At 40.8% G+C, this 18,391-nt stretch overlaps 1 protein-coding gene across 2 annotated transcripts in view; it reads right to left on the bottom strand.

The window, feature by feature from the left end:
• Nucleotides 1-5,390: 5,390 nt before the first annotated feature.
• The window catches only part of LOC114814243 (putative Polycomb group protein ASXL2), a 63,624-nt gene continuing 50,623 nt past the window's right edge, over nucleotides 5,391-18,391 (bottom strand). The window contains exons 4-5 of one of the 2 annotated variants that reach the window (XM_029071944.2): nucleotides 9,812-9,920; nucleotides 5,391-5,869 (exon numbers count right to left, since the gene is read on the bottom strand). In XM_029071944.2, the coding sequence (XP_028927777.1) occupies nucleotides 5,597-5,869; nucleotides 9,812-9,920 (382 nt within the window). In that variant the 3' untranslated portion in view covers nucleotides 5,391-5,596. The remainder of the gene's footprint in view (nucleotides 5,870-9,811; nucleotides 9,921-18,391) is intronic. The other variant, XM_029071945.2, reaches the window with a different exon arrangement.

The raw sequence follows: 18,391 nt of genomic DNA, 5'->3' as shown, positions 1-18,391 counted from the left end.
AACTCAAACAAATGGCATTATCAGCTCCTTGGGGATTTCCTTTGCTTTTTCATCTTCCCCTTATTGGTCTTGATCATCCGTCTCTAGGTAAGAATAAGAAAGCTTTAAAGTGTATTTGAAGGAAGAAAATCAGAGCTTTGGCAGAGGAGGGGTGGAGGATACTCGAGTTGGGGGTAATAGCAAAAGTAATGGTCCAAAGGCAGGGCTGGATGAATCTGGAGTGGGAGACGAGCAAGGGCAGAACAAGTTGGACATTGGTTCCTAGAATCCTCAACACATGTGTGCTTGATGTTATCTGTGGAAAAGGGGAGAAGAGATGGTAATGGGCAGGAGGAGGATGGCAAGAAGGTGGAAAAACCCTCAAGTGTAAAAATAATAATAATAATAATAATAATGGCATTTGTTAAGCACTTACTACATGCCAAACACTGTTCTAAGCACTGGGGTAAATACAAGGTAATCAGGTTGTCCCACGTGGGGCTTCACAGTCTCAATCCCCATTTTACAGATGAGGTCACTGAGGCCCAGAAAAGTTAAGCGACTTGCCCAAGGTCACACAGCAGACAAATGGCAGAGGGGGGATGAGAACCCATGGACCTCTGGCTCCCGAGTCCAGGCTCTTTCCACTAAACCCCGCTGCTTCCCAAAAGAAAGATAGGACGCTGTGGGCAGGGACCATGTCTACCAACTCTGTTGTATTGAACTCTCCCAAGCGCTTAGTATAATGTACTGCACACAGTAAGCACTCAATAAATAGCACTGATTGATATGTCTAATTTTATCCCCTTCTCATAGTATGGAGATCCTTTTTTTTTTTTCCTGACAGAAAGGTGATGAAATCACTGTTGTTTTGTGAAACTGAGAGGTGGCCAGATGGTGTTGGAGAAATGTCGATAACAAGCTTGAAAGCCATCTGCAGTACATCATGTCTACCAACTCTGTTGTACTGTACTCGCCCAAGTGCCTACTACAGTGCTCTGCACATAGAAAGCACTCAATAACTGCCACTGATTGAAGAATGTTCAAAATCTTTCTACTGGTATTACTGTGCAGCTTGTTTTATCAAGTAGTTTCTTCACTCCACGGGGATTTCCTGAAGTATTGTGAAATGTTTACTGAATAAACAGAACTTAGCCAATGAGGTAATAGCCCAGAACAGTGCCAATCTTTGAACTTGCCAGTCAACCAACCATAGAGGTAAAATTTGTATGAGGATGACTGACTTTTCTCTGACTAGAAAACTCAGCGTAAAATGACAAATAAGACGATGTCGGTACACTTAGAACCATTCAAGTCTCAAGCTGCAAAACCCATTCAAATTTTAAAACCACCACATTTGTGCATCCCTTTGAAATAAACTGTAAATCCAGCAGAGTCTGGATATCACCAGATATGAATGTGCTATTCACAGAAAGAGAAAGCATTTCCAAATTGTGGCTCTTTCCTGACTGTATCATGACCTCATTGAAGGAACTTTGCCAAATGCATTTCCTAACTTGGAGAAGACAAAACATAAACTCTCCAACTAGATAGGGGTATATCATATCAAAATAAATGGAATAAATTGTCTGCTGGAAAAAGCAGTGATAGGAAAGAGATAACAGTGAAACTTATCAATTAATCAATGGTATTTATTGAGCACTTACTGTGTGCGGCACATCCCTGTATCAAGCACTTACGAAGAATACATTACAATAGAGTTGTCGGTAAATATGATTCCTACCCACAAAGAGCTTACAGTCTAAAGGGGAAGAGAGACATTAAAATTACATTAAAATAAACAGAAGAATTCAAGAAACAGCAGTCTATCAAAAAGTAAAGGCTCCAGACTAAGATTCGCTTATGCATTGAAATTTTAAAAAATTAAGGAAAAATTAACTACAGCATACTGCACTTTATCCTCTTCTCTCATGGGCATGTTTAATGGTTAGTTTTCATTTCTTTTTTTTTTTTTTTTTGAAGTGACAGCTGGCGAGTCAATGTCTAGTTATCCCCTACTTTACAATGAAGCCCTAGATTAAGAGGAAAAAGAGGAAGTGGGCAGTTGAGGGAAAAAAATGAGGCAGAAAGGCATCTCTGGGAAGAGAAGGTCAGGAGGTCAGAAATTAGGGGAGGGAGAAAAAATCTGGAGAAAAAAATTTAAAGGAATAAAATGGAAAGAAAAGAACAAATTAGGGTCCTTCAGCTGCAAAGCAAAAGGGATTGTGGTTGAAACATGACAACAGTAAAACTGTGGTGAGTGAATAGTGTGTCAGAACAGTTTCTACTTTATAGTAGTTTGGCCCAGAGCACCCCTAAAAACAGTATTATGGCAACACAAAAGTTTGCAGTTGCTCTGTTAACATAAATTACTAATAAATACACGTTTAGGGGCAAGAAGGAGCCTGGGACTGGGGACTGGAGGCTTCTACTCATTTTCCATTAAAGCAACAGTCTGAAAACACACACTTCCTTTGCCAATAATAACTGGCAAATTCATCTAGGAATACTCTCAGGAACATATCTATTGGTATTAGAGAGGAACTACTGGGTCAATGTTAGTTAAGCACTGATGGAGAGTCAGATTCTCTTGAACCAGGAAATTTCAGAGCTGCTCCAGCTAATGAGGCCCTTGAAATTTCAAAAGCAGAGAAACACTCTAAGACCTGTCCCCTTGAGATGTGTAGTTCAAACTTTAAAAGGAAAAAAAATACCCAGATGGATACTCAGTTCCCTATCTTTTAGCATTCAAGCCCGTCACTGCTAGGTAGAGCAGTCAGCTATTAGACCCAGAATGGAGCTCAAAACACTACAGGGATATAGCAACATTAACTTTTAAAACACCCCAGAGTTAACTAAAATAAACAATCAAATTATTCTCATCCTCCCTTACTAAGGCAAATACCAAAGTGGTTTACCTGAGGAGCTTAGGCTAAATTCTCCTTACTTCTAAAGTATCTCTAATGGAATTAGCAACCTATTTGGAAAGTAGCCTTATTGTCCCCTGGAGTCAGTAGTAAGAATTACTTTCCCTCTCATTCACGGCTTGGAGGTGGTCCACTAACTTGAAGTTGCTGTTTTTTCTTTTTGCATGTAAAGGAACTTGATTTTCTTTCTTCCCTTGATCCATTTCAACTCATCAGAGAAGCAGAGGTAAATGTAAATATATGTCTACCTCTGGTCCCCATTATATACACACCCTAATCTTGCCACAATTTTACCAGCTGGCAGTAATGTTTACATTATTAATTAACTCTACATTATACCGCTAATTCTCAATTAGATATGAAAATGCAAATCAGGGAAAGTTGAATGAAATCTAGTTAATCCAAAAACCTTATTTTCACTAAAAGTTTCATACTGCTTTCCAGTGATTCATCATCGGAGTTAAAAAGCAAATCAATCATATGAGTGCTTACTGTGTGCAAAACGTTGTACTAAGGTATTTGACTCTTACCTGCATTCTTTTCCTTTGCCTGTTTTGGGGTCAGAGATATTCGTATACAGTGAAATACATAATGGAAAACCAAAAATGGTAGAAGAGAAACTAAGTCCTTGGAAAAGATTTACTGGATAAATTACCCCTCAAAATCAAGAGTTAACTATTATTCTTTAGTCATCCCTGGTAAGAATCATCCACAGGTAGTTTATCTGGTATGATCATCACAGCAGGAAACTCTCGGGAAGTAGTAATCTAAAATAAATACATCCTGCACAACAAACAGTCAATTATTTCCAATGAGGTATTCCTCTGCTCAAATTGACTCAAGTCAAGTCTGTTCATGAGCTGCATTTTTTTAATCCACCTTATTCTAAACTTGCTGTTGGCAACTGAACACAAGGAAACACTGATGAACACAATGTGAATGGTCAAGGCTGCATACTGCTCATTTGCTCATTCATATATATTTGCTCATTTGTATATATTTTTATTACCCTGTTTATTTTGTCAGTGAGGTGTACATCCCCTTGATTCTATTTATTGCTATTGTTTTTGTCTATCTGTCTACCCTGATTAGACTGTAAGCCTGTCAATGGGCAGGGATTGTCTCTATCTGTTGCCGAATTGTACACTTCAAGCCCTTAGTACAGTGCTCTGCACATAGTAAGTGCTCAGTAAATACTAATGAATGAATACGGCTGGTTTGGACCTAACAATTTCACAGTGAAATTCCTTTCTTGATTTCAGTTCACCTGCCTCAGAGGAAACAATTCACCATTTAGATGCATATCTTATTTTCTGACCCAACAGAGGTAAAATAAATGGCACTGCTGGAAACTCCATATACTAGAAGCTCAATTAGAGTTATTAGTTTATTGAGGGAGAATGCCCAAGTGAGAAAGCCCATTGAAATACAACCAAATTTATGGAAACATGAACCTTGGCTAAGGGTCCATACTCCAGAATCTAAAATATTTTTCCAGTAGGCAAAAAAAATTCAAAATTTGAACAGTTTAATATTAGCATTCAGAAAATCTTCCTCAGAATCTGATATTCTGGTTAATTTTCACTCATATCAAGTTTGTTAAAGAAACAATAACTTGACATAGATATATGCAGAAAAGAGATAAAGAAATAAAAATGAGATAAAGGCAGAAAGAAGAATCAACAAGATTGTAAAATCAAACTGACAAGACATCAAACTCCATTCCAAGTTGCTCTATCTCCCCCTCTATCCTGTAAGATTGTATTGGGCAAGGAATGTTTCTGCTAATTCTGTTGTACTGTTCTCTCCCAAGTGGTTAGTAAATGCTCGAGAAGCAGCATGGCGTAGTGGATAAAGCACAGGCTGGGCACCAGAAGGATCTGAGTTCTAATCCCTGCTCTGCCAATGTCTGCTGTGTGACCGTGAGCAAGTCTCTTCACTTTTCTGTGCCTCAGTTACCTCATTCCAGGTGTGCCCACGTGGGACATGGACTGCTTCCAACCTGATTAGCTTGTAAGTACCCCAGTGCTTATTACAGTGCCTGGCACACAGTGCTTAGCAAATACCATAAAAAATAAAATACAGCTGATTAATTGATAAGACTGATATGGTGCCATACAATATTTGAACAAGCCAGATTTTACTGTGTGAATTTATATGTTCTGTGACCAGCATTGCATATGAGGGCTTGTTTCCTGTCTCCCTCTTAGAATGGAAGTTTCTTATGAACCGTTTGCCATTTTTTTCTTGTAATTCTCCATCGTGCCTGGTACCCTGCTTTGCCTTAAGTGGCCAAACAATTCACTGCTCTGACTGAAAAAAAATTCCAATATTTAACTTTGATTTTATTGTCTCTGTTGCCAAGTGCTTAGTACAGTGCTCTACACACAGTAAGCGCTCAATAAATACAATTGAATGAATGATGAATTCATCGCTTGGGAGAGAACAATACAACAGAATTAGCAGAAACGTTCCTTGCCCAATACAAGCTTACAGGATAGAGGTGGAGACAGAGCAACTTGGAATGGAGTTTGATGTCTTGTCAGTTCCTGTCTTTATGCCTAAGAGACCAGGAACTGCTAGACATATCCGATTTCTAGCGTATTTTCATCCCTGTCATCTCTGAATCCTATTCAACATCAAATGGCAGAATAAGATCACCAACAATACGACTGAGTAATGCAGTCGGCTCACCAGGAGAGAGACGACAGTCCAGTCCCAAACTCAGCTTCCATCTGGGGAGACCCCACCTCCTGAAACAAGTGTCCCAAGGCATTTGGTACTTTGTCAGATAATTGGATGAATTTACCTTTCTTTTTCCACCTGCTCTTTTTCCCCTCTTTGTTGCTCCCACCGTCACTGCTGCTGCTGGTGCTGTTCTCAGAGCTCTGGGTGTCCGACTGCCCATCACTGCTTTCTTCGGAACCTGCCGACAGCTCTTTCAACCCATCTGGAACGTCTTTCTGAAAATGCAGGCACAGAGGATGTCACTGTCCTTCACTTTATCTCTTAGGCAAAACACTCTCATCCCAAAACGTCAGCCCTCATAGCAGCGATTACTAAATGTGTTCAGGAGTCACTCACTTTCTCTCCTAACGAGCAGTTAGGTTCCAAGGAAAAAAGCAATAGAGCCACATCACACTTCATTTCCCTATACCTCAGTTTCCTTGCCTGTGAAGTGGGAGTAAAATACCTGTTATTCCTCCCTATAAACCAAACTGGGAGGTCCACGTGATACGAGGACTCTGGTATGATCTGATTATCTTTCATCTACACCAGTGCTTAGCACATAATCAGCACTTAATGCCTTCAATATCATCTCTGCAGGCTTGATTTTTTTAAAGACATAATGTCTTCAACACACCTTTGTTGGCATGCAGTTTGTGATTCACCAGGCCCTGCAAAGGGACCTAAGCTTGGGTTCCTTATTTTGCTACCTGCCATAACCCACGGACAGGCTCAGCTTCACATGGTAGGCAAGTAAAACAGCAGCCACCAAGTGCAGGCAACTTAGTGGTGTCAGTTGAGAATTTCCAAAATTCACACAACTCTGGAGATCTGATCTGGGATGCTCTTTTTCTATGCAGAACTTGGGTGGCAGGGCAATTTCGAGATAATTTTCAAACTAAGATGGCTAGATGGCATTTACCATTTTTACTCTATTGTTGGCATTTTGCAGTGATACTCTTTCTACATGACAGATTTTCCCTTTATCTTCAGTGTTTTTATTTTTATTTTATTTTTTGGTGGCTAAGATGATGTGCTTGTGCTAACGTTGAGCAGAGAGGGGAACTCAATAGTTCTGAGGAGGGGAAAAAAAAAGGTGGGGAGGGAATGGATGGTCATCCAGGAGTCTCCCCAATGAAACTCTCTAGGTTGAGATGTACTCAAAGTGGACTTCCATATGATGACATCATTACATAACACTGTGTGCCTGAAACAATACACGCAGCACCATATATGCTGGGTGTCCGGTATCCACCACCTACAGAGGGAGACCACCCTAGAAAGGAGGCAGAATTTTTTTTCATTCATTCATTCAATCCCTCAGGACCAACAAATGCCCAAGGATTCCTGGGCCATGTTCTTTAGTTGACCCTCGGACTAAATAACTGATGTTTTTAACAAGGCAGAAGTTCTACAGTCATTCTCACTTGTGGCAAAGAAATGCTCTCATCAAAATCTAGAGATGATGTTTTGAAAATGTTTTGAGATCTTCATCTTAGACCCACCACAAGAGGTTAGGGGGCAAGATTCATTCATCATTCATTCAACTGTATTTATGGAGCGCTTACTGTGTGCAGAGCACTGTACTAAGTGCTTGGCAACAAATAGAGACAATAAAATCAAAGTTAAATATTGGAATTTTTTTTAGTCAGAACAATGAATTGTTTGGCCACTTTAGGCAAACCAGGGTACCAGGCACGATGGAGAATTACAAGAAAAAAATGGCCAACTGTTCATAAGAAACTTCCATTCTAAGAGGGAGTCAGGAAACAGGCCCTCATATGCGCCCTCATATGCAATGCTGGTCATAGAACATATTATAAATTCAAACAGGAACACACAGTAAAATCTTGCTTGTTCAAATAACAGCAAGTCAATCTGGGGAGCATTCAGTACTTTTCAGCTAAGCAAGAGTAGCTGAAAAATAACGACAGCCTTTTATTAGAGAAGAGCCAAACTGAAATCTTTGAACAGTTGGTCATGCAAAGAGCCAATCATACAATATAATGAAAGGGGGAAAGGACGGGAGGAGGTGAAGAGAGCAGAGGGCCAGGAGAAAAAAAGAGGTGGAGTTGGTGCTTGTATGGCATGGTAGAGATGCTGAACAATTTATAACCCCAGACTATCCGCTTTCAACCCACTACGATTTTGAGACTGCACGGGTTTGCTTGTGAGATTTGCCCTTAAGGTGCGATAACAGAAGTATTTAGCCCATCAGAATATTCCACTCAAACCTAGTACTTCAAAGTAGGTATATGGACAGTCTGAGAATGTAAGAAATGGCATTTGTAGGCCAGTCGAGCATTCTGTCTCTGGAAGGGGCAACAACAGTCATTCAGATGAACAGTATGAAATTCCTCACCTTGACATCCTTTCTGGTTAGAAGTGTATCGTCCAGCATCCTTAACTTTGTCCTTTCATTACCCCCACACCACGGACCCATTACCCAGGCATCTCTTTTCAAGTCTTCTAACATTCTTCATTTTACCCTCTACCTCTCTAACTTCCTTTATAATAACCTATTACAGACTTCTCGCTGTGAACTTCAGCAAACCCTTATGGAATTGTAAGCTTCCTGATGGCAGGGAACATATCCATCATCTTTGTTATACTGTATTCTCCTAAGTGCTAAGAGTGATCTGCACACATTAAACACTCAATAAATAAGATTGATTGGCCCTATTAGCTCTTCTTGCCTAAAAAAATTACAAAATGATGAATTCTGTATCCTCTTCCTTTTGTTTCTTTTTAAACCTATAACCTTCAACTTTCAGCAGATATTCCCCAGACCTGATGTTGTATAACTTGGTGAACAAAGGGTTTACAGCATAATGTTGTGGCTCTAATCCAAAGTACATGATGTAACCTTTAAGCATAGAAGGGGTAGTCATCAGAATATGAGGAATATTATCAATGCTGACTACCTCTATGAATAAAGCAAATCTTTATTGGCATATACCAAGCCTACAAAGGCTGAAGTCACAGAGACATTATGCTACAAGCCAAACACAGAAGTTGGGTTTACTAAGGCAAACCTCATCCCTCTTAGAAGGAGGAAACAGATAACAGCTGAACAAACATGTGATAAGATCGATATGCCTTTTGGATTTTTTTTAATGGTATTTGTGTGCTTACTATGTGCCAGGCATTGTACTAAGCCCTGGGGAAATACAAGCTAATCAGGTAGGACATAGTCCATGTCCCAAATGGGGCTCACAGTCTTAATCCCCGTTTTACAGATGAGGTAACTGAGGCACAGAGAAGTTAAGTGACTTGCCCAAGGTCACAGCAGACAAGTAGCAGAGCTGGGATCAGAATCCAGATCTTCTGATTCTCAGGCATGTACTCTTTCCACTAGGCCATGGTGGCTCCCTTGGGCATTTGTGGAAGTGAATGCATTTATCCTCCTCACCTTCCAAATATGTAACAGAGACAAAAAGGGAAGGAGTTGATTATATGTTTATATGTCTTCTTTGTTTTGGCTTTATTTTCCAGTCAATCGTATTTTCAGAGGGCTTACTGTGTACAAAGCACTGTATTAAGCATTTGGGTGACTATAGTAATAATAATGTTGGTATTTGTTAAGCGCTTACTATGTGCAGAGCACTGTTCTAAGCGCTGGGGTAGACACAGGGGAATCAGGTTGTCCCACGTGGGGCTCACAGTCTTAATCCCCATTTTACAGATGAGGTAACTGAGGCCCAGAGAAGTTAAGTGACTTGCCCACAGTCACATGGCTAACAAGTGGCAGAGCCGGGATTCGAACCCATGACCTCTGACTCCAAAACCCGGGCTCTTTCCACTGACCCACGGGACACGTTCCCTGCACGCAATGAGCAGACATGAAGCTAGAAGAAAATATTTAAATGACTTTTCCCCCAAGCAGAACCACAGGCTACATGTGCAGGTAATAAGAGTCAGATCCTTGAGCTTTTAAAGGAGGGATGGGGGCCCTTTATGAGTTTGCCCTGCCATGGCGTAGCTTTTTAAAATTCCTGGGATGGTCAGACCCCAAAATTTCAGGGCCCTGTTAACCTTGGGCTGGGCCAAAGTGGGCCCCAAAAATCCAGCCCATTCAGAATTCAACTTCCAAGGTGGCCATTCCCACTCTGTGTTTCATTATAAACAATTTATTGGGGCTTCCTTTTTTTCATATATTTCTCTAGATGCACACTTACCTTCAATGTATACACTCCCATTCTACCTGGAACCTTATAGAAAATGCCCTCTTCTCCTCTGGAATTTGTGTGCAGCATTGCATTCAGGCATGCAAGAGGAGATGTCCCACTGAAAATAAAATATAAGGTTAGTCTCTAGGTACAATTCTGCTTTAAATTTAATGCTTAATTGGCCAATATTGGCCTAAGACAGTTTTGCAACTTCCTAAATTAATTTAATAACTTAATTTTAATACATCAAGGAGTAATTCCAGTTATTCAATCAAATTATTAGAGCAGCTGGAAATGATAAAGAGGAAATAGCTCTCTGCCATTTAAAACATATCCCAATCCTTAAAAAAAATCTGCCTCAAAAAGGGGGAGGGGGAAGTCATCCTTTATCAATAATTGTATTCTTCAAGAAAGTAGCCAAAATAAAAAAGGAAAATAGATATGTATATTTTAAAAGATAAACCAGTTCCTCTGGACTCAGGTACACAATTTCAGGCCAACTGAGGTATGACATTCAGATTCTAACATCTTCCCTTTCCGTTCCTTGTTTTTCCTTTTTCTTTTAAACTGGGAGTAATGTGGGGGCAGAGCAGCAGTTTTTTTTCCTTTATGTAACACAGGCATCATTGCTCAGGAATGTATTCTTGTATTTATTTTGAAAGGGATGCCATAAAGAATAGGGCATTTGAAAACATACCAAGGAACAAATTTGGGAGAGAGAGGAATGGGTAAATAGAGAGTGACTGTAATACTGTCTCCAGAGAAAGGTTCTGTGAAATTGATCAGATCCCTTCTTCTGAGGTTCTGAAAATTGAATTGTATTTTTCTTCAAATGTTTCTTTGTCCCTTTTATGCTCTTTATTAAGATTCCTCTCTCACTGAGCAACAATTTTCAATGGATTGCAGCACTAGGCAGGGTTCAGGGCGAATGAGAAGTGTGTGCTACACCTGCATTGAAGTCTCTTCCTATGCCACTGCTTCAGAGACATTACTCCCACAACTCACTCCCACCCCCTCCCCCGGCTTCCCTTGTAACCTATTGCGTCCATAGTGTTCTTCCTGCCAAGGTGGATGAAGAGGAGAGAGGTGGAGGGCCTACCAGGAAAACTATAGGTGTCAAGAAAAGTAGCACTGAAGCTTGGAACAACGGTGAGGATTCGGAACAGCCGCGATAAAGCCAGGGGCTGGCAAGCCAAGCAGTTGAGCATGGTGTGCTCACTTCAGAACACCAGAAGTTGCTGACATCTGCTCTACCTTTTTTCGCCACCACCTTCATCTGGCCTGCACATACCTCATCAGAAAAGGGGCACTTCAAGGTATTATTTGAGCCCGGGTCTCAACCAGGCATAGTTTGACACTACGAGATAATTATTTGCTGCATTGTTACACAGGCTACATTAATGAAATAAATCTGAGTTGCCAAAGAGAGTTTAGGTTCCACCTGTTTAGAGGAAGAGGACCGGTTGCTAATTATATAAGCAAGCTGCCCAAGACAGCCCTCCTAGGCAACCCTGAAGAGCACAGAAGGCAGACCAAAAAAGCTCGCTAGACTCTTAGGGACAGTTTATGAACAGTTACGGTATACTCAGCTATACCTTCAGGCTAGGCAAACTAAAACTGCTGCTGCGTACCTGAAAGATAATTTCAGGAGCTGTTACCTTTTGACCCTATTTCACTGCAGCTATTCTCATGTCTATGTTCTCTGGTGTGTAGGTGTGTGCAAAAGAGAGGTGTTGTGGCAGGGAGCAATCGTTGTGTAGCCTGGACTACTGCAGCAGCCTCCTCATTGACTTCCCTGCCTTCTATTTCTCCCCTCTCCAGTCCTTACTTCACTCTGCTGTCCCCGTCATTAAAAAAAAAATTCAGTCCATTTTCCCCACTCTGCAAAAATCTCCAGTGGTTTCCCATGCATCTCAGCATCAAAAAGAAATTCCTTACCCATAGGCTTTAAGGAACTCAGTCAGCTCTCCCTCTCCTAACAAAGCTCTCATCTCCTACCACCCACAATGCGCATTCACTCCTCTAACACCAATCTACTCAATGTACCTCAATCTCCTAACTCTCACTGCTGACCCCTTGCCCACACCTTCCCTCAGACCTGCAACTCCCACTCTCATGTACATATCTGTAATTTATTTATTTGTATAGATGTCTGTCTCCCCAACTCTAGACTGTAAGCTCTTTGTGGGCAGGGAACGTGTCTGTTTATTGTTGTATTTTGCTCTCCCAAGTGCTTAGTACAGTGCTCTGCACATAGTAAGCGCTCCATACATACAATTGAATGAATGAAGGAATATCTGACAGACCACCATTCTCCCGGGATATCGTCAAAGTCCTCCTAAAATCATAATCTCCAAGAAGCCCTCCCTAACCTCTCATTTCCAAACATTACTGGCCCTTCCTTTTGCAATGTTTACATACTTGGGTCTGTAACCTTTAAACATTGGATACTCAGCCTACCCTCAGCCCCTCATGTACACAGGGGAATCGGCAAAATATAAAGTTATATGTAATTTCTGCCTCACCCCACAAAGTTCTTCCCCCATCAGGTTATATGCTCCTTGAGGACAGGGATCATGTCTACCAACTCTGTTGCGCTGTACTCTCCCAAGCATTAGCACAAGGCTCTGCACACAGTAAGGGTTCAATAAATAGCACTGACTGATGGGAGGAGAGTGGAAGCTGAAAATCCCTGAACAAATGAATTGTCCAAAAGCCTGAAAGAGTTAATGCACCAGGACGTAAACTGGCATGTGTTCAGCATTTTAGATCTTCAGAGTGCTTATTTTAGACTTCATAATGACACTAACAGAGGTCCCACTTTACCAGAAAAGAAATCAGGAAGCTGTGATTTGAAAATCATGCAGAAATACAGTGGAAGAGTAGATATTACACCTACTCTGACACTCCAGCCCATTATTTAATCTAAGCAACTCTGCAGCCTCAAGTGAATAATAGATTCCAATTTTAAAATGTTCTACTAAAGATTACTAGATTTTCATAAGCTGTACTGCAATGAAATCTGTTTAAAAAATGACTCAGAATACAATGCTAAATATAAATGCCCTGAAAAAATGGGGTGTTGCATTCTTCCAAAATCCCAGGTTAAGGAAAATTTGTGCTGTTGCTGCACACATAAGCACAGGCTATTTTTCTGATCCTGCAGCACACTGCATTCAAACAGGCTCATTTTATCTGAGTCGATATTCCCTAACAACGCTTTAGCCAAAATGTGTATTGAAAATCTGTGTGATGGCTAGAACATGTCTACTTACTCTGTTGTGCTAAGGGTAGTGCTCTGCCCACAGCAAGGTCTCAATAAATACCACTTATTTACCACAGAGAAGCAGCGTGGCTCAGTAGCAAGAGACGGGGCTTGGGAGTCAGAGGTCATGGGTTCAAATTCTGGCTCCACCACTTGTCAGCTGTGTGACTGTGGGCAAGTCACTTCACTTCTCTGGGCCTCAGTTACCTCATCTGGAAAATGGGGGTTAACTGTGAGCCTCACGTGACCCAATCTGATTACCCTGATCTACTCCAGCCCTTAGAACAGTGCTCTGCACATTGTAAGCGCTTAACAAATACCAACATAATTATTATTATTAGTAGTAAATTAGGAACTCAGGGCAGGATAAATATGCACTAGAATATCAAAATACTTGGGGCATTTACTGCCACATGACCAAGGGGGCTGAAATCCCATTTTCATTATGAATTCACATGTTAGGATGCCACCTCTGTGAAGAGGTGACTTTTGAAATCTCTTTTTGACTAATCGAAATCTATCCAGTATTTATCTCCAATCAGCTTCTCTGAAGTTCATATTTACACCAGATCATAATGTATGCAACTACTGTTCGAGCATTCCTAGAGTGAATGAATTTTAGTCAGATGTGGCAGGGCCAGAACATGCCTTTCCCAGAGAAAGGAAATACTGCTCCTTAGGGGACCACGATTATCCAGGGGCCCAGCTGCCCTTGGAGAAAGCAAAAGAGATTGCTAAAGGAGTGTGCTTGGGTCAATAGCCAATTCCACAGAACTCCCCTGGTGCAACTACAGGTTTCCAGAGACTCGGTCACCTCCCTTACCTGTGGGTCTTCTGAGGAAAACAAAAGCTGAATGCAATAGCAAAGAAAATCAAAGTTTTGGCCCCCAACTGATATGGTTTCTAAGTATCTGCCTCTCAGAGCTCCTGGATTAGAAATGGTATTAACTGAGCACCCACTGGGTGCAGTGCACTGTACTAAGCACTTGGGAAAATGTATCAGAGACAAAAGACACACTGCCTATACCCTAAGGAGCATAAACTGTGATAATATCACTTTTCCCTCTACTCTCCTTTTACAAGGCAAAATTATTTTTAGAAACATGAAGAGTTAATTTTTCAATGCTGCAGTGAAGATTTAATAATAATAATAATAATAATAATAATAATGTTGGTATTTGTTAAGCGCTTACTATGTGCCAAGCACTGTTCTAAGCGCTGGGGTAGACACAGGGGAATCAGGTTGTCCCACGTGGGGCTCACAGTCTTCATCCCCATTTTACAGATGAGGTAACTGAGGCACCGAGAAGTGAAGTGACTTGCCCACAGTCACACAGCTGGCAAGTGGCCGAGCCAGGATTCGAACCCATGACCTCTGACTCCAAAGCCCGTGCTCTTTCCACTGAGCCACGTTAATATCCTCCAAACCTCAAGATATAAATCAGAGGTTCTTTTAAGAAGAAAAGAGTATCGAGTCCTGCTACTGTTTAGAAGAAATTCATTTTCATAGTACCTTTTCTCCAACTGCAAAATAAGTTTTGTGTAGAGATGTGAGGTTTTCATTTTGAGTGCAGGGGCAAAAGGGAGTGTGGCATTTAGGAAGCAAATGGGATGGGGGTACGGGAGTTGCAGAAAGGTTTCAATAAATTAAAAAGTCTTTAACCCTACCTTTCTAGATTTGGCTTTATGGCCACCTGGAGACATTAAATCCTGTTGCAGATGTGGAATGATAAGGTTCCCAACCCACAGCTGGTGATGACGGGGTCGATTGTTTCCTCCCCAGGACTTGGAATCTCTGATTTTTGTGTAATATACTCAGCCCAGAGCAGCCGCCTATAACCCAGAAATTGTCTTAATTTGACTGCTTAAGTTAACAGCTGATAGATTTTCCTCTTAATTGATTTTAAAGATGTATAATAATGCCCATTATGCATAAATATATGTTTAACAGATTTATTTGGGGAAGAAAGTGTCAGAGATGCCATCCTACTGTCTGTCAGTCAAGAGTAAATGGTGACAAAGGGGATAAAGGTGATAAAGGGGATTCTGACTTTGAATGACTTAAACCCTTTAGGTCACTAGCTCCAGAAAGTCTCTGTTGAAGTAACAGAGCCCCCAAAATTAAATCTCTCTCACATCTTCTTGGGATATATTAGCATATTTTAGCCACAAAGTAACTGCAGCTGAATAGAATCAGTGCTTGACACATAGTAAACACTTAAATACCATAATTATTATTATTTGAGTTATCCAATAGAATCTTCAGCTGGACAGTGAGTTGAGTAGCACCAAAAATGTCCAGGGTCTAGTGGCTTCTGAAAGCAGAAAAGACCGGCACTTCTGACTCTTGAGAACGGTGGTGCAGCAATTCATTCAATCGTATTTACTAAGCACTTACTGTGTGCAGAGCACTGCACTGTACTAGCAATCAATTTGAATACTAGATAAGGTGTAATACTGGCATGCACCCTGTGTTCAAAAATGTTCAATGCCCTAATCACCTCCTGAATCAACTTCCCCAGAGGAGAGTGAAAGGGAATAATTTAATCCTTAAAGCATCCTCAGCCTGGCAGACCTTACATGGTTTGACATTTGTCAGCCTTAATGACCCCTAATTTTCACAATCTTTTCAACTACAAAAAGGCTTTCTACTGGGAACAAACTCTCTCATCCTCCAGGATTCCTCTTTTAGGATCTTAATGATTAAAATCTTAGCAGTCGTGGTATAGAACTTGCGATCTGTGGTCTAGAGTACCTCAATCTCCTGATTGGCTTGACCTACAGTGGAATTTAAGTGATTAAAAAACTTGCTACTTTAGTAACTGAAATCAACGCTTAGAACAGTGCTTGGCACATAGTAAGCACTTAACAAATATCATTATTATTATATGCAACAACTGGTACGGTTTTTCCTTCTCAGGAGAAATAACTCAATTAAGGAAGGAGATCCTACAATCTATCTCTCTTGGCTCCTTGGAACAGAGAGGTCTCCATACTGGTAGGTAGTCAAAAGAGGAATAAGAGGAACCTGACATGGATGGGGAGGGTTTCCCGGACCTGGGGATGCTCCTCCCATCTCCATTTTCAATACCGATGAGAAAGCACAGCAGCATAGCCTACTGGATAGAGCATGAGCCTGGGAATTAAAAGGACTTGGGTTCTATTCCTTAAAAAATCCTTTCCCTCACTGGCTGGAGATAAAGGAGAAGAGTGACACCATCTCACCCACCTCTGGGTAAATCAGAAAATGAGAAACATCTGAAGGGTGGGAATGTGTGTACCCATGATACAATCAAATCCAGTTTAGTCAATAATGTTTTACGGTAAACTCTGAAGTTTCTCTCATAAGATCTGAAAAATTCATACTGTGAGCTATTACCAAACTATTCTGAACAGAAGTCCCTTCCTCAGTCCATTTTAATTTTGTGCCCTTCTTAATTATATCTGAGGTCCTCTAGCAGCACTCTTTATGCACCCTAGGATGCCACAGTAACTTCCATAAAAATTATTGATTTGTGATGTGATGTGGAATCTACCTGTGGAAAATAGCAGCCATGCCATAACAGATGGATAAATGGTCAAGCTGAATCCAGTAAATGAGAATTTGGGGAAAGAAGGATAATTGGCACAGTGGTTCAGTATGCCATTATGCTCTTCAAATTGGTTTGGACATCAGCATTTTACTGCACCCAGCTGATGGCAATAGAGCACTGAAATGAGTCAGAACCCCAAGGCCTTGGGAAACCATCGGTCCCTAACCAAGGTCAATTCAGAAAAAGTACACTTGGTCCTATAGGACTCAATTTAATCTGTAGCCACTCTATAGGCAATGCTGAACCTAAACATGTCTCAGGGATATAGTGGCTTTAAGATGATTTGTTCTAGACTCTCCACTGGAAATCTGAACAGCTTAGAAGTGAACAGGAGTAGTTCTGAGCTAATGATACTCCAAAATTCATTTTACTCACAGTCACCCCTCTCAACCAGGAACCAACCAGTCTTGGATCGATCAACTATCATTCTTCCCCATTTTGTAACTGAGTCATCCCAGATTTGTGGTGTGTAGGCCAGGAGAGCACCAACTGTCATCTCCACCACTTGCTTTTGTATTCTGCAACGACCTCAGTGAAAAGGGACCGGATACTTGAGCAAGACCAGGCATTATGCCATTTGAGGATGTTTTTCTGTATGTCACTGATTTTATGACCTAAAAATGTACCAGTAGAGTCTTCTGCTGTCCGTTTTATGTTTGGTTTTACAACAGATTGAGACTTAACCATCAGTCTTTTTAGTGGTAATTTTGATCGTGACCGTGGCTGTCTGCTCTATACTGTCCATAGCCCTCTCTCTCCTGGTCATAGGAAGCACCATGTCCAAGTTCACCCTGTTTTTAATTGCTTCATTCCACCTGAGTACATTTTCTATTGTTTTCAGTGATGTGAAACAAAAAAAAAGTCGAGTCAGTTGAGAATATCATAAAAAAGAGGAGAAAAATCACTAACGAAATATAACTCATCCATAAAGCAGCAGAGAAGAAATTAGCCTACTGCTGCGACCACAGACACAGCTCTCTCCCCCATCTCTCTCTTAATTGTAATGAGCTCAGCAGACAAAACTCTGAGAAAGACTACCATCTCTCTTGACAAGTTAAGGCTAATCACAAGGTAGTGAATTCATCACTTGTGAAGAGTCACCCTCCAAGTAACTTTACATCTCTGCAACTTAACACCTACTTTGGGTGATTAAGTGTTGATTAAATGATGAAAAGACCCCCAAAGCATTAAAAATACCTCTGAAACGTGAAAAGTTTTCATTAAAAAAAGGTGAAATGAACTTCTAAAAAAGGAAACATACTAGAAGGGAGAGACTTAAATATACTATGCTTTTGCTTGAAGGTTGACAGCATTCATGCAGAGGGTGATGAACTGAAAAATTTTAAAATCCGGACTGGGGCAAAAATATTTGAAAATTAAGCTACACTTTTATTCCCAAGAATGGAGTGCAGATAAAAACAAATAATTCAAACAAGCAAGTTTAGAAGCAGAGAAGTCCATGTACTGGGGGAGCCACTATGAAAACAATCAAGGACCTTCTTCCCCCCTCATTCTCTCCTCAGTCCTTCACGTTTCTGAAGTAGGAAGAAGCAGAGCTGCAGCATTAAGGCAGTAACAATAGTGGATGCTAATGCCTGGCACAGAATTTCTATTACTTTGACTCAATAGCAGTGGAAGATGTAGAAGTCAGAGACCAGACTTGGCCGAAGAGAATATTTCCAAAGCTAGGAGCAGGACTTCCTGGCAATCTTGCAGTCTAGTTCTAAGGAG

Source organism: Ornithorhynchus anatinus, chromosome 9, assembly GCF_004115215.2.
Source record: "Ornithorhynchus anatinus isolate Pmale09 chromosome 9, mOrnAna1.pri.v4, whole genome shotgun sequence".
Lineage (NCBI taxonomy): Eukaryota > Metazoa > Chordata > Mammalia > Monotremata > Ornithorhynchidae > Ornithorhynchus > Ornithorhynchus anatinus.
Note: the sequence above shows the minus strand (reverse complement) of the source record. Positions and strands in the feature narration are given on the sequence as shown.